Below are 15,374 nucleotides of genomic sequence, written 5' to 3'. Positions count from 1 at the left end.
CGGATGCATAGCTCCGAAAGGTTCATATTACATTTGTGCTCCCCAGGTTTGAGTTCCCCTCAAAGACAGAGGTAGAGTCCCCTGATTTCTAACACAGAGCTGTATCCTGACTGCCGCATGTGCACTGTGCTGCCCCCTCTCCTCCCTTCACGCTGTACTCCAGCCTGTAACAGGTCCTTGAACTCCTCTCTGAAAGATATCTTCCTTTTTCCTTTAGCTCAGCATTGAAGCTGAGGATTTGCCTTAACACTCTTAATGGAAACCTAACCAGGAGCCCACAGAAAGAGCTCAATTCCAAATACCAGTTGTTCTTAAGCAGATGTCCTGGTATTTCCCAGGCTCGCTCTCAGACAGTGGATCAGTTTTCACATAATACAAAGGTTGGGGAAAGAAACAGAACCATGAAATGCAAATGCTTGAAGGGTCCTCAAAATGATTGTGAAGAGGCTGGCACAGGGGCATGCAGTTCACATAGAAATTATTGACTTTTAGATAAAAGTCTTACTTTGCAGTGGTTTTGGTAACATACATTGCAGGAGTGTTGTGATTACCCCATTACTATTTTCAGCTCAATCAGCTCATATTCATGGGTTCACCCTGAAGGTCTCTTGATAACATTAACTCTGGTCTAAAGTGACAGCATGCTGTCACCACATATAATACGTAATAGTCTTGTTTTCTCCATGTATTTAACTGATGTTTTTTCATGGCTTTCCCCCACCACACACTTCCTCTAAGGTTGCTTGGATGATTTCATTGTGCCTTTCAGTTGGGCTGGTTGCTGGACTCCCGTGCAGGGCTCTGTCCATGCTTCTGCTCCTTAAACCTAGAATTTACGTTTGTGTATTCACATTATTCACATGAGAATTGGTCTGATTTACCTGCGTGTGTGTGGTATTCCTTGCTTGTTTCCCCCAGAGAGAAATGTATACTGCTCTTTGGAGAAAGAAAGAGGAATCCTTTGGTTCAACTTAACTATGTTTAAGGTGTGCGACAGATACCTGATTCTGAACTTAAAATGAGAGGCAAAGTTATTCTGCAGATTTCTTCTGCAAACTGAACTCCAGTCCAGGTTTTAAAAGGCTCTACATGCCTCTGAATGAGACATGGACAGAGAGTAGAGACATGGTAATTTTTCTGGGATAAACTCTAGGATACAAACCAAGTTTGGAAGAAGGAAATATTTTAAGTTAAATTCCAGGAATGAGGGGCATTTCTGAATGCTGTGGTGAGAGCGGATGGAGGAGGTATCATCGGGTGACATTGGGCTGAAGTTTGATAGAGGCTCAGGTTAAAAGCTTAAATTTGAGCCTTTCCAAATGTTTTTATGTTTTGTGGAATTTGACTTTAAATCTGTTGACTTCAGTCCCATCTCAGCCGTGCTGCTTCTGTCTTTTTTTTGGCTCTCATTGATCTGCTGGATTTTGGTGCCAGTGCGGGTATTCTGGCTGCAAACCTCTAGGCCTTAGATTAAAACAGCTCAGGATCCTCACAACACCTCTTCAGCCCATCTGTATAGTAAGTATATGTGCCTGAATGGCCATGGAAAGTACACTGTAAAGGAAAAATATGTCTGAGAATGGTACACTTTAGCCAGAAAGCAGGGGTAAAATGGAAAAAAGACCCTTAAAAAAAGATCTCATCCTAATTCCAAAAGGATTTTTTGAAGTGGCATAAAGCTTCTTCTGGAAACTTGAAAACCAGCCTGGTTTTTTGGACCCTTGTGCACCCTGCAGTTTTGTGCTTTGTTTATGGAGTTTTATTCAGTAAAACAAAATCTCATGAGTTTAAAAGCACTGAACAGGTGTTAAATAGTCTAGGATAAAATCTGTGATTATGCAGAAGAGTGTTTCTCTGCTGTTTTTCTAGACAAAATGATGGGGGGAGCTTTCTCCTTCAGTGGATAGCAGGTTCCAAAAAATATGTCTGGTTCCTATTACAGTAAAGGAAAATCCTGAGGTGTGCATTGGAAGTGCTAAGCCAGTGATTGAAATGTTAAAGTTGTTCCTAAAGGCTATTCCACATCATGAAGACATCATCTGTAAAGTAATACTGCACAATGATCTGTGAAGAGAGGAGGCTGAATTAGCATTCAACATGGCTGAAACTTCCAAATGTCCCACAGTCAGGTCAGCTTCTATAGCAGAACCTGGTTTGGTAGTCTTCAGTGAGTGCTGACCAATGTATTTAGAGAAGAAAGAGTTCAGGTAAACAGCAGTTTAACTGCTCTGGCTTGTCTTGTGCCATGTGCCTTCATGCACCATTGCGGCTAGTCACTATGCCACATAGGCCAGGCTTACCTCGTGGTTTATCTAGGATTTCGGAGCTTTGAAAGAGCACTTCTGCAGCAGCAGCTCACCCAGAGCACAAGCAATGGAGCATCTGATTTGCCAACTCACAAAATACCTTCTTAAAGACAAATGTTTGAGGAAAATAAAACCCTAGAAGTGCTCCCACAGAGCTGGTGCTGTGCCAGTGGAAAAATCACCCAGTTAAAAATAAATGACCAAAGTCATTAATTGATTGAAACTTAGAATGGCAAGTTATCTGCAAATGCTGGTTTTTGGTGTTCAAGTGTTACAGTGTGTATGTTGATAGACCTTTGGATTTCTAAAACATCGTGAGGTTGCTTAACAACTGGGCCCCTCGGTTAGGTGTGAATATCTCTTTCTGTCTTTTCCTTCACACTTCACTGTTACAAGTTGTACATATGATATCTGTAAATTGGAGAAGCTTTCCAGAGCTTTTTTGGGAGAAACTGGCCATGTGTATTTTCCAATCTAATTGTTAAGTATATCCTTTTTTCTTCAAGAGAAATATTTTGCCTCCATTTCTTTTTCTTTATTTTTAATTAGAAATTGAATATTCAGTACTTCCTTCATATATTTGGGCACGAATGAAAAGATGCTGTGCAGGTCTTTATGTCAGTTGGGCCTGATTGGAGTCAATGTTCTCACATCTTTTAGTAGCAGGACACAGAAGGACATTGCTTTCGTAGGACTGGTAGCAGTGTTTTAAGCTGTTCTGTGAGCTTGCCTTACAGTGCTTAACCTTTAATCTCAGTGGGATACTGAAATATTAATAGGACTCAAGTTCTGTTGTGAGTGGAAGAAGTACTTGATTTGCTTCAGTGTTGTTACTTTGGTTTATATGAATTGTGAAACAACAAAGGAACTTAGGATTCTTGAGTGTTATGGTAACAGTGTGCAGTATGAAATCTATGGTTTATCTCTTGCAAATAAATGTTTTGATTACTTGCATTTTGAAGGTGTTCCCCAACCAAATATAATGTGGTATAAGAAGAAAGACATTCTACAAATCAATTCTTTCTTGAGTTTGAATGGCTCTTTGTTTCTGAGGAATGTGTCCTATGAAGATGCAGGAACATACACTTGCAGAGCAACTAATGCTCTTGGAAAAGCTGAAGCTTCATCTGTTATCCACTTAACTGGTAAGTGCTAAATGAGAATTCCTTACTGATAACAACATCGAGCCACTTCCATTATGAAATTTAACCAATAAAATAGTCGGGGGGGGGGGGGGGGGATATTTAGCACTTTATTATGAACCTGGAATTTTTGATTGCATCTGATTCCCTGGGTTCTGTTCTTTATTTTGTGTTTCCTTAAATAGTGGATCTAGGTGCAGATGGTTTGACTTGTGACTTCTTCAAAACTTATTCCATCTTCTTGCTTCCAGGCAGCAAATAGCAACCATTAATCCAGCAGACACATTAGAAAACTAAATCCACTGTCGCATTGTTGCCAGCACTTTTATCTAGGGCTTGAGTTATTGAGAAAATCTGCAGGAAAATGCAGTGAAATGAAAGAAAAGGCTTGGTTTGTGTTTTATTTTATTATATGGGGACATAGGAAACAAAAAATTCTGAAAATGAGCTGCTAACTCTCAGAATAGAAAATGTAAAGAAAAACTCCATTTAAATGACTCTATTGTAAGTAGATTAATAATGTAATACTGTATAATACAATCACGCCTTGCAAATAGCTCTAATAAATGGATCATTCACGTCTAGAGATTAACTTTCTCACCATTTTGCTGTACAAAGTACAACACAGCTACACATGGCCAGTCCTGCTACAAAGCTTCCTTTCTTAGGCACACATGTGTCAGGCAGGTTATAGATGTTTGGATCTGTTGGCCAAGGAAGAGGTACCGAAGACATAATAGAAGTCTCTGTGTGAGGATGAGTGTAGACTAAAGCTCCGGTCTTGGTTTCAGTTTTCCTGGAGTACCTGAAAACTTCAGATGTTCCAGAAAGGAATATTATTATAATGATGTGACTGGGAAGATTGCTCACAAGACTCTGAACTTCGTTTCCATTCCTGGTCACATGATGTTAGTCCAAATAAACCTGGAGTGGATAGGAGAGGGCTAAATTCAGCAATATTTTTTGGCTGTGCAGAACTACAGGGACAGCAGAAGACTTTTGCTGTCAGGGCCTGCAGATTGCACTGATTCTAAAGCAACATCATGTCAGCATTTTGGACCTTGCTACGGCAATTACTGCCTGACCTGGGGCAGTCGAGTAGAGCAAAATCTGTGCAGCTTTTCTAATCTAAGTTCCTAAGGACTGATGAGGCAACTAGCCTGTTGCCTGTGTGGGACTGGTCTCCCTGTGGTTCTGAGACTGTTTTGTCCCAGTGTTTACATGGACAAATAGGAGGTTTTGTGTACACCAAGGAAAAATGTTGAATCCATGTAAAATGACCCCCAGAAGTCAGAATATAACAAAAACCTGACCCACAGAAGTTAGAATATAACAAAAGATTAAGCCATGCTGGAAGGAGAATCATAGCTATTATGCACATTCATTAAAACAGAAATGTTGACTGAATGGCAAGAACTGTGTGTTACTGACAAATTGCCAGGTTTTGGCAGTTATTCTGTCTGGCATATGATAAAAAGAAGTTGCTATAGTGATAGGCATGTGATTCTGCATACATTATGCTATCTCTATGCATAATGAGATTTTAGAATATTTTTTCTTTTTTCTGTTGTAACACTGTTATAATTCCATCTAATGAAACAGAGGAATTGGCCTGATTCCACTGACAGAAATATTTTTCTTAATATTTCTGTATGTGAATGACTGGCATTGAAATGATAAATAACGTAGTCACGAGAAACAGGAAATACGTCATACATCCTACGAATCCTGGTTTTACTCTTAAGTGTTACAGGCTTATTTTTCAAATAAATAAAATTCAATAAAATCGATTGAGAAACTTGCATAAACATGTATAAATAGTTTGTTTCCCTGTTTATATATCTCAAATACATTTGTTAGATAGTTAACTGGATAAATTAAGTTCATCCTGAAGAATACCAAAGCACTGTTATCCTTCTGCTTCATAAGTAACGTGTTGGGCATTTTGATACAAATGGGGTTTTTTAGCACTGTGGTTTAATTCTTGCTAAGAATATATCTTACGCATTGTCTTACAGAACAAAGATTTATAGAGAATAACACCCTATTATCAAAGGGAAGCAGAAGAAAGCGTGTTATAATGGCATCTGGAATTGGTACAAATGTCAGTGTACTACCTGGAGATCCACTGAGAATAGGTACTTTGTCTTTTCTTCTGTATCTATAAGTTAAATTATATTGCTTATTCATTTAATTAAAAGGGAAGGGGCCTCGTGGAGAAATGTGTGTAATTCCTAAGAGTGCAAGTTTGTTGACCACCTGGATTTCCTTAATTCCAAAGAGTCCAGGTTTGTTGACCACCTGGATTTCCTAACCATTGCTAAGCTTTCTGTTATCAGGAGGAGGCCTCAGAGTAGGCACACAATTATTGTTTGATTCAGTTTTTCAATAAATATTTTGAAAGGGCAACCCTTTAGGCATTGTCTGGGTGACTCACCATGGGACTAAAGACCTGAAAACTATGGGAGGGGGTTCAGATGGGCTCTGGAACTGTTCTTTTCTTTTTTCTTTGTCTAAATGAATATCTTTGTTGCCGTCCCTGCATGCTCCTGTGGAGTGAAAACGCAGGGATTTCCTCTAAGGTGTTCCTGACTCCTTTCCAAAAGAGAGAAAAACTCTTTTGTTGCAAACCTCTTTGCATATTGTAGAGTCTGGGATGAAATATTTGTTCTATTTAAATAATTGCTCCCCCTACTTACTTTGTTCACATAGAAGTTAAATTTGTAAGAACAAGGGGTAGTGTTGTTTAAACTTAAACAAGGGAGGTGTAGGTTAGATGTAAAGAAGAAATTCTTTACTGTGAGAGTGGTGAGACACCGGAACAGGTTGCCCAAGGACTTTGTGAATGCTCCATCCCTGGCAGTGTTCAAGGCCAGATTGGACAGGACCTTGAGCAACCTGGTCTAGTGGGATGTGCCCAGGTTGGAACAAGATGATCTTAAGGTTCCTTCCAGCCCAAACTGTTCTATGATTCTGTAATTTACTGAAAGTGGAAATACAAAGAACTGCATACAACAGCTTACACAGCTGATAACCCTCAAGGGACAGTCAGGATTTTGGGTTGTAGCTTGGACTTCAGTGAATTTATGCATACTCCTGTTTTTATTTAGACTGTTAAGGTCTTCTACGTATATAATACTTATTCACAAACATTTTAATGTGTTTAGGAAAACTTGCTAAAATGCTGTTGATTTTTAGGTTGCCCGGTGCTGCCAAGCTACAGAAATACAGTTAACTGGCTTTTCAGAGACAACCCCGTTGAGGAAGTTAAGACCTTGGAATACCGAACCCTGGTTGGGGGTCGTATCCTAGAGGTGAACACCAGCTCTGGTCAATTTGCTGGACAATTCCAGTGTTGGACTTCAGCTAGTGCAAAACTAATGTCAGTCTGGGTAAATGTCAAGAAGGAAGGTTTGTTGAAAATTATATGACAAATTCTTAAATTTTAAAATATTTTCTTTCACTGTGTAAAGACTTTCCTGAAACCTAACCTGCTTTTATACATAGAAAGTAATTCGTAAATTAGTGTTTAACGTCACATATATGAATAGTCCCATTTAAGTCATTAGACAACGTTCATACTCAGAGTTGGATATGCGGATTAATGTGTACCCAGCTATCATGTGGGGGTTCTCATTTCATACCTGTGTAGCTAAGAAGCTGAGAGAATGTTGCCTGATTCAGTGTCTTGCTGCTTAAACAGTTTTAAATTGGGCAGGTTTTCTCAGCTTCCCCTTCAATAAATCATACAAATTGCTTCCAGGATAGCACACCAAACTGAAATAAAGCTGACTTTGAGGTTGTGTTTGAAAATATCTTCATTATAATGAAAATAATTTTAATAATTGTCATATTACAGCATCATGACAATGATACAGCCATCTTAGTGTAGTCACCCTTAAACATATCAGTGTACTAGGGTACACTGCACGCTCTTCAGCTCAATGTTAAGTTTTCGAGTGTTTTGTAATGTTCTCCAATGTAATGCACTTGCACAAAACAACCTTTCTATTAGTAGGTTATAAAATGTGCAACTGAGAATTATAGATGAATTTGACAAGGATTTTACATGTGCATTGGCAGGACAATACAGCAGGCAGTATCTGCAAACGTTTTATAAGTTTTATATATTTAAAGTGCTTCAGAAATGAGTTACATTTTAATTATTTTTTTAAAAAGACAGAAACTTAGACCCTATTAAAGTCTGGCAGCAAAGCACCAAACTCCATATGACAGTTAAAAATACCTCAAACCTCTTACCAGTCAATACCTGGGGGACGCAAATGAGGTTTAAAAGCAAGTATCTCTTGAAATTGAAAGTTTTGGTATGTGTTTTAGCTATTAACATATCAATATGGTTTGGCTAACTGTTTGTGCAAAGGAGCCTAACAGTTAAGATCACATCTTAAAAGTTCCCTGCGCTGTGTCTAAGTGTATTCTCAGTGACTGTCAGTGCTTTACTTCTGTGGGTGAGAATGGTTCTGGTAGGTATGGGGATGTTGAGTCAGTTACGTTTACAAAGTGATTTTACTGAAACGTATCCGTGATCAAAATATTTAGTTTTAAAACAAAAGTAAATCAAAACAGTAATGAACTGAATGAGAAAATATCTTAATAGAGGTTCAGCAAACCCTGGTCCTAATGCGTATCTCATTAAAGTTAAAATTTCTGAACAGGTCCAGCCACGTGTTAAACTATCCACCTGTAGTCTTTAGCTGGGCTGCCTTTTGGTTGCCCAATACCCTTTCCAGTCAGGCTGGTCAGAATTTGGGGGCAATATCATTTTCTAATCATGAGCTTTAACGATGCTTATGTAAACATTTCATTACTAAAATACCCATGCATTTGTAAGACTGCAAAATCTCCTCTGGTGTTTTTTGCACAGTAGGCATATTGAGGGCACTTCTGAGCAGTATCATCCTAGTTAAACAAACAATACAGTCTCTCCATCATACTTTCAGTCAGTAAATTTAACTATTTCCACTTTGAAAAAGGCCCTTTTGTATTATTTTAAGAAACCCAGAAGTAATAAGGAAACATTGAAAAACAATAAGTTAAAGAATTCATTATGTGCTGGAAGAGTGAGCCTGTGGACACAGCTGGTAGCTATCAATTATTCTTGGTTATTACAGAAAAATCTGACTCCTTCTGTGATCACATAAAAATCTGTCAACATTGCACAGTACTTCATCTTTTACCAAGTGTCAAAAAAAAAACCTGTAGGGCAAGGGGAAGTGTGGAATTGTGACTAAATAGAAAGGTAGTAATTGTTAGAGGTGATCGGTTTTTAATATAAAATGCTCTTTAAAACAAATTCCTTTTTCATCTTGCCAGTGCCTCAGTGGCAAATTATTTATGCATTAAATACTTTTCTATAGTTTAGCACAGGATTCCTTTAAATCCTGAAATTATGTGAAGTGTCTGGAGTAAGATGAGTTTTCTTCAGAATAAACTCACTGTAGAACAGCAGGAAACCCGGAGAGCCTGATTTACAGTTTCCTCTTTTTAATGCTCATTGTAGAAAAATGTTATGAAAGTTTTAAAAGAAGTTCATTAGTTCCTACTGTGAGCTAGGTTCTGCCCTTCGTGTGCACATATGCTGATCCCATTTGCCTTCTAGAGAACTCTGTGCTCATATGTAAGGGCTGAACTTGAGGGGAAGCTGAGTAGGATGAAATTCTACTTGGGCTTATGGTCCCTTGTCACAATGCTGAAATATTTGCTGTTCCACAGTCGATGCGGTGTCTATCTAGCTTAAAGAATATGCTGCCAAATCAATTGAAATGCGACACAGTTACAATGTATAGTGCCTCTCTCATGCTATTTTCAATTGCATTTCTTAGATTATAAATGGGAATATACTGAGTGGAGTACTTGCTCTACTAGCTGTGGGAACACAGGAACCCGCTCCAGAAGGCTACAGTGCATGAACGCAGAGAAACAGAATGTAAATGAATCATTATGCAGAGAGCTGCAAAAGCCAGTGATTACTTACGAGTCATGCAACACAGATGACTGCCCTGCCAGGTAAAATCCTTTCTACTCTTATTTCCATGTGCTCTATGTGTACTGAATGTTTCTGTGCTTGTACTCTGAGATTGAAATGGGCGTTTTGGTTCATCATGAACGCTGAAGCATAAGGGTTGTGAAAACAGATCACTAGCAAGTTAGGGAAGCACTTGATTCAGCAGGATAAATGAGATCTCTGCAAGTCTCCATGCTGCCGCAGCAAGTCCTGCTGCTGCCACACTTCAGAAGCTAAGCTGGAGGTCCCTCCGCGGCACTGATGTGCTAGCTTTGTGGAATCTGTGCCAACACACAGAGAGAAAACTTGTCATGTGTAGAGCAGCCAGGATACTCTGTGTTCACCTCCTCTCCTTCCATGCCAGCAGAGCTCTGAGTAAGATGTTTGCTGGGGAATGCCTCATTTGTCTCTAATGCCCCTCACCGCAGTGTCGCGTTCCATGCATTTCCTTCCCTTGCCAATTTTCTCACTGGACCAACAGGGATATCTTGTGATCTTGGTGCAAAAATCTTTATATCACAGGCAAGTATACCACAACATCTGATTCCAAAAGCCAAAACCTTACCTCTAGACTTCCTGAATTGCACTGAGCATTCCAGCTCAGCAAGGCTCTAGGTTTGTAGCAGGAAATCCCACAGGAGTCCTCAAAACAAGTGCTTTCTGATGCTTAAAAGAATTGGCCATCACTGTCAGCAGCATAAAAATCTGTGAGGGCTGAAAAGTCATGCACACGTTTTGGAGTTGTCCCTCACTGGAAAATTTTTGGAGAGAAGTGTTAAGACCTTAACTGACATTGTGGGAGAGCATCCTGCCAGTATGTTCTAAACCGTGTTCTAAATACAGAAAACATAGCAACAGATAAATCGCAAGAGAAATTTGTTTATATTTCATTATTAGCAACCAAAAATGCAGATCATCTGAAATTGGGAGTCTGAACTCCAGCCAGCCCATAACAAGCAAACTTTTTGCCAGTGGAAAAATACTGAAATAGAGCAAGTATTTTGAAATACACAGACTCAGTTGCAGGTTCCCTCTTAAAATCCAGCCATTCAGAGCAGAAGACAGAGACTTGGGAGGATACAAGAGTACTCTCTTGTGCAAGGCCATGCCTTTTCAGTGGACTGCAGTACATGATTTAACAATCTGATTATCGCTGGACCCAGAGTATTCACCACCAACACCCATCAGTTATTTCATAAACAGCCTGGGACCTAAATTCCCTGTTATTAAAATGCTTAGACCTATGTTGGTTTTAATTTGGCTTTACGCATTCACCAGTGGAAGGGAATTGTGTGCATACTCACATACTTAACACTACCTTGAATTATATATAAATGCTAACATATGAATTATTTTTATGAAGTATTCCACACTTCCTGTATGGGAAAAGCATCCCAGATGCCTGGAAAATAGCCCTGTGTCTGGTTCCTAATGCCTCTAACCTCCCCCTCATCCTTGTGATTACTGACCTGGGAGGGAAGTACAAAACGTTCAGACTTCCCCTTCCATTTCCCCACTTACTGATTCCTGCAGGATCTCCTCATCCCAGGGCAACTGTTTGGAAAATATCCATAGAACTGTAAAGTCTTTAGATGTACAGTCAGTGGCATAAGCCCTTGTTATTCAAAGCGTTTTGTGTATGTTTAATTGCTTCTCTCCAGCACAGCATCGAAGTGCAGTTAAGCAAATATAAGGGTTTAAGCATATGCTTAAGTTGTGCTTTAAGTGTTTGCCAAATTTGGGCCTTGCTGACTTGCTGTGGTGCACTGCACCAAATGTTTGTGAAAGTACTTTGAAAGGGGAGAAAAAGGACAAGACTGTAAAAGATTAATCTGCCTTTAATGGATATAAGCTGTTTGACTGTAAGAAAATAAAAGAATTGCTAAAGAAAATAGAGTATTTTTCCTATTATCACACTTGTGCTATACATGAAGTTCCATTCCGTATTCCTAGCTTAGATTTATGAAAAGATCAAGTCAAATAAATCAAATAAATTGTATTACCACTTGCTGCTTCCCCAGTATTGTTCCTAGCTGCTAAGACAGACCAGTCTTTGCAACTTCTAATAAATAAATAACATGTTCTGCTTGAGCCATTATCTAGCAAGATCTTGATGTAATAAATTTGCATGAGTTATGACACTTGTCATCTTAGCCGTAACTACATCAGGTACCATTCACTTTATAAGTTAGGGGAAAGTATGCTGTCCTTCTTTCAGAAATGTTAAATCCAGTGGGGTCTACAGGGCTTACCTACGACAACCTGTTGAGTACAAGCAGTCTGACTTCTGTTGCGATGACAGGTTCTCTTGGTTTTTATTTGCAAACAGATCCCTGCAAACTACCAGGATGTTTGCAATGCTTTCATGGCTGCTGTAAATTTGTCTCTGCATCCTGTAGGTGGATAACTAGTCCATGGTCTGAGTGCTCTGCATCGTGTGGCAGTGGATTTCACTATCGACAAATAACTTGTCAACAAGTGAAAGCTAATGGCAGTGTGCTGACAGTGCTGCCGGAGGCTTGCATACATGGAGATCGTCCCATGGGAAGGAAACCCTGTCTGGGTCCCTTGTGTGCAGTGGGGACAATGCAGACAAAAGGAGAGGTATGTTACAGAGTCTGTGTGGAAACTCCTTAGACCTTAAAAGTGTGTCAGGGTTGTCATGCCACTGGCTGAACACCTATTCTCTTTGAGCCCTGTTGCTTAAAGGAAGAGTTGTGTGGCACTAGCTGAAATTGCCTTTCAGACCCATGAATTGCAAATCCTTTTTTTTTTTTCAATAATTTGTGATGTGTGAGCTAGTTTTATCATGTTTGAAGACATGATCCAAAACCTAAGGATTAGTTTCAGTATATACTTTATAAGCTAATCCATTACTATGCATTCCATTTTTAAGCTAGTATATTGCTTTCATTGCAGTGTTCTAAGAACAGTTTGCATAGCTGTACTTTTGAAGTCACCAAAGATAGATATATGAATGTGCTTCAACAGCAGTTGTAAGTGTTTAATACACAGAACTCTGCTTTCTTATGTTTTCTGTTTTTTCATTTGTGCCATAAACTTGTGTCCATATTGATATGATTTTTATGATTATTAACAGAGCCATTACTATTCAATGAGCAGAGAAGTGAATTAAGAGGATTACTGTTGCTGTATTCCTGATACAGGCATTAGCAAGAAAGTTTGTGATTGTCAGAGCTACAGATAAGGTGCTGCAGCTCTAGCAATGGAAAATGCTGAGAACACAGGTAATTGATTTAGCTTTATGAACAGGTAGTGAGCAGGCAGCAAAGTCGGTATCTTGGCAAAATTACACAGAAACCTTATCCGAGCAGAGGTGAATGCTTGAAGGAGAAATGCAGATCAAGAATTATGACAGGGTAACTGCCTAGAAGGGTATTTCTGTTATTATTAACTTATTTGTTTCTTTTTCTCCCCCCTCATTCTTTTCTCTCACTTTCTAGTGTTCTGGTCGCTGCATAGGCCGCCCTGTAGGCTTACACCATCGTCACATTATATGTCAACTTCGTAATGGATCCTTGGTGTCAAACTATTCTTGCGATGAAAGAAAGAGGTATGCAGTTTGAAGCAGTTACAAGTTAGATTCTTTAGATGATCTTATTAAAGATACAGGGCAATGAAGAGCAGGGAATAAATGGGTAACAAGTGCATACATGGGAATTGTTATCGTGTTTCTAGATTACTGAGCCCAGCTCTTCACAGTTCTTTGCTGTAGAAATGCTTCTGAATTGTGAGCATGTCAAAGCACTTTCACTCCACACACAATGAAATTTTGGCTCCGCTGAAGTATGCCGTGAAACTTCCATGTACTACTGAGAGCCAGGATTCCACTTTGGCAGCTTCAAAAGTTTGAGGAGGTTCAGTGTCAGCGTAGAAACATTACTTGTGTTCAGGAGAGAGGCTATGCATGAAGAGCATGCAACATTTCAGGGTCAGTTAAGTATTCCTCAAGACATTTCTTCTGTTCCACTATTAATGAATTGGTTTGAAGATACAAGGCATTGTCATTTGTTTCCTCATGAGCGAGGCATGCTAAATGAACACAAATGAAATACAGGAAGTTCAACATAAATATAAGAAAAATCTTTTTCCTCTGAGGACTCTCAAGCACTGGAATAGATTACCCAGAAAGGCTGTGGAGTCTCCATCCTTAGAGATATTCAAAACACAAATCAGCCTCCAAAAAGTCCCTTCCAACATCAGCTCTATCATTCTGCAAATAATGGTATAGCACGAAAGCAAACATTTCACTGCCATTTATTTTCCTTCACAGGTCTCCTGTCAGAAGAAACTGCTCTTCAGAGGCATGTGATGTCTACTGGCGGACAGGCCCTTGGAGGCCTTGCAGTGTGGACTGTGGGAGTGGATTTCAGTCAAGACGAGTGTATTGTGTACACAGAAAGAATAACAAACTTGTGGCTGATCAGTACTGTGGATGGAGGAAGAGACCAGTGACCTGGCAACACTGCAATGGCACAGCCTGCAGCAGTGTGTAAATGTTTATTTATATATGAGCATAGTAATAGTTTGTAGCAGTTATATTAGAAAGTGACTCACAGTTGTACGCTAATGATTCTGCAAGCATTTGATTGTACATCAAAGGTAAAACTATCCTCTCCAAGGAGTACTTCACAGTCCTGGGGTTATTTTTCTCTGAGTAGGCCAGTTTGATATTAAAGCCTCAAAAGCACTTTTAGAAACAGGATATTTAGGAAGTTGTTTTATGCAAACTTCCCTACATGACTGCGCCAGTTGTGACTCATGAGTCTCTGGGCAAGCTGTTAATTCCTGAAAGATGGGGTAGTTTTATGAAACAGAAAATAGGTAAATGGATGCAGTGAGATCACACCTCTTATTTGTGACCTAGCTCAGCTTGGAGTCCACTGCTGCCAGAAATGCAAAGTAAAATAACTGCAAAGCTACCAAGGAATCCACCAGTTGTTTACAATTACAACAAAAAGTTCATTACAAAGCCTTTTAATGTTTAAATATATTTTTTTCAGAAGGCAAATGCAAGGATACAACTCACTACTGTACATTTGTAAAGCAACTAAAGTTATGCTTGATAGACACCTACAAACAAAGATGTTGTCAGTCACATCACGAAATATAACTCTTCTGTGGGAAGTTCATAATGCTGCAGTGAAGAGTGAGAAGAGAGGTTCATTAAACTAGCCTGCTCAAAGTATACACTTGCAAATAAGACATTAGTCATAACAGTAAATGGAAACGGGGGGCTAATGAAAAACCAGTATTGCAGATTGGTATGCTGGACAGAGCAATTTTTCTGGAAACTTTTATTATCCACTCTCTGCAATGGAACTTTTAATGTTTTAAAGATCTTCGTGTCTGGATTAGGAATATAACATCATGACATACCATCTGTAAAAATTTTACATTTCAATTTCGTCAGGGGAAATAGCACTATCTAAAAGCACCAGATAGTGCTGACTGTCCTTAACTTATGAGAAAAGCAAAGCCATAAAATCCTCTGAAGAATTCTGGAATGCAGCAACTGTTGACCCCTAGGTTTTGTTTTCATTGTTTTATCAAATTTAACACAATTTTTAAATTTATAGAAGCTGTGGCCTGTAGCTGTAAAGTATTTGGCAACAACTTTATTTTCATAAACAGCTTGAGCTTAAGGGTTGCTCTCACAGGATATGTTTTACTGATATTAGCTGTCGGGTGGAGTACAGAAGTACATTCAATTTTTTGTGCTTGTAGTTATGTGTATGCAGTAAAAGACATTGTAGATGCTAGTACAATTTTCAAAACAGTAATAGATCTGTTTTGAATAAATGGGGTATCATCTTCCATTGTTTCTGCTCTTCTGCTCCGGCCATTGAAGTACAGTTGAAGTTCTGGCATGACTGGACT

The 15,374-nt window shown here is 39.1% G+C and overlaps 1 protein-coding gene across 6 annotated transcripts in view; it reads left to right on the top strand.

The window, feature by feature from the left end:
- ADAMTSL3 (ADAMTS like 3) overlaps positions 1-14,452 on the top strand; it is a 180,202-nt gene extending 165,750 nt beyond the window's left edge. For 5 of the 6 annotated variants that reach the window (XM_057429785.1, XM_057429861.1, XM_057429701.1 and 2 more), the window contains exons 24-30: positions 3,269-3,451; positions 5,467-5,586; positions 6,647-6,859; positions 9,292-9,475; positions 11,873-12,077; positions 12,938-13,047; positions 13,768-14,452. In XM_057429785.1, coding sequence (XP_057285768.1) covers positions 3,269-3,451; positions 5,467-5,586; positions 6,647-6,859; positions 9,292-9,475; positions 11,873-12,077; positions 12,938-13,047; positions 13,768-13,990 — 1,238 coding nt within the window. In that variant the 3' untranslated portion in view covers positions 13,991-14,452. Of the gene's footprint in view, positions 1-3,268; positions 3,452-5,466; positions 5,587-6,646; positions 6,860-9,291; positions 9,476-11,872; positions 12,078-12,937; positions 13,048-13,767 lie in introns of those variants that run through there. The other variant, XR_008975027.1, reaches the window with a different exon arrangement.
- Positions 14,453-15,374: the final 922 nt, after the last annotated feature.

Source organism: Pezoporus wallicus, unplaced genomic scaffold (assembly GCF_028554395.1).
Source record: "Pezoporus wallicus isolate ANWC-B61680 ecotype Strahan unplaced genomic scaffold, APGP_CSIRO_Pwel_v1 contig_3952, whole genome shotgun sequence".
Lineage (NCBI taxonomy): Eukaryota > Metazoa > Chordata > Aves > Psittaciformes > Psittacidae > Pezoporus > Pezoporus wallicus.
The sequence above is the reverse complement of the archived record's forward strand: the minus strand, read 5'-3'. Positions and strand labels throughout refer to the sequence as shown.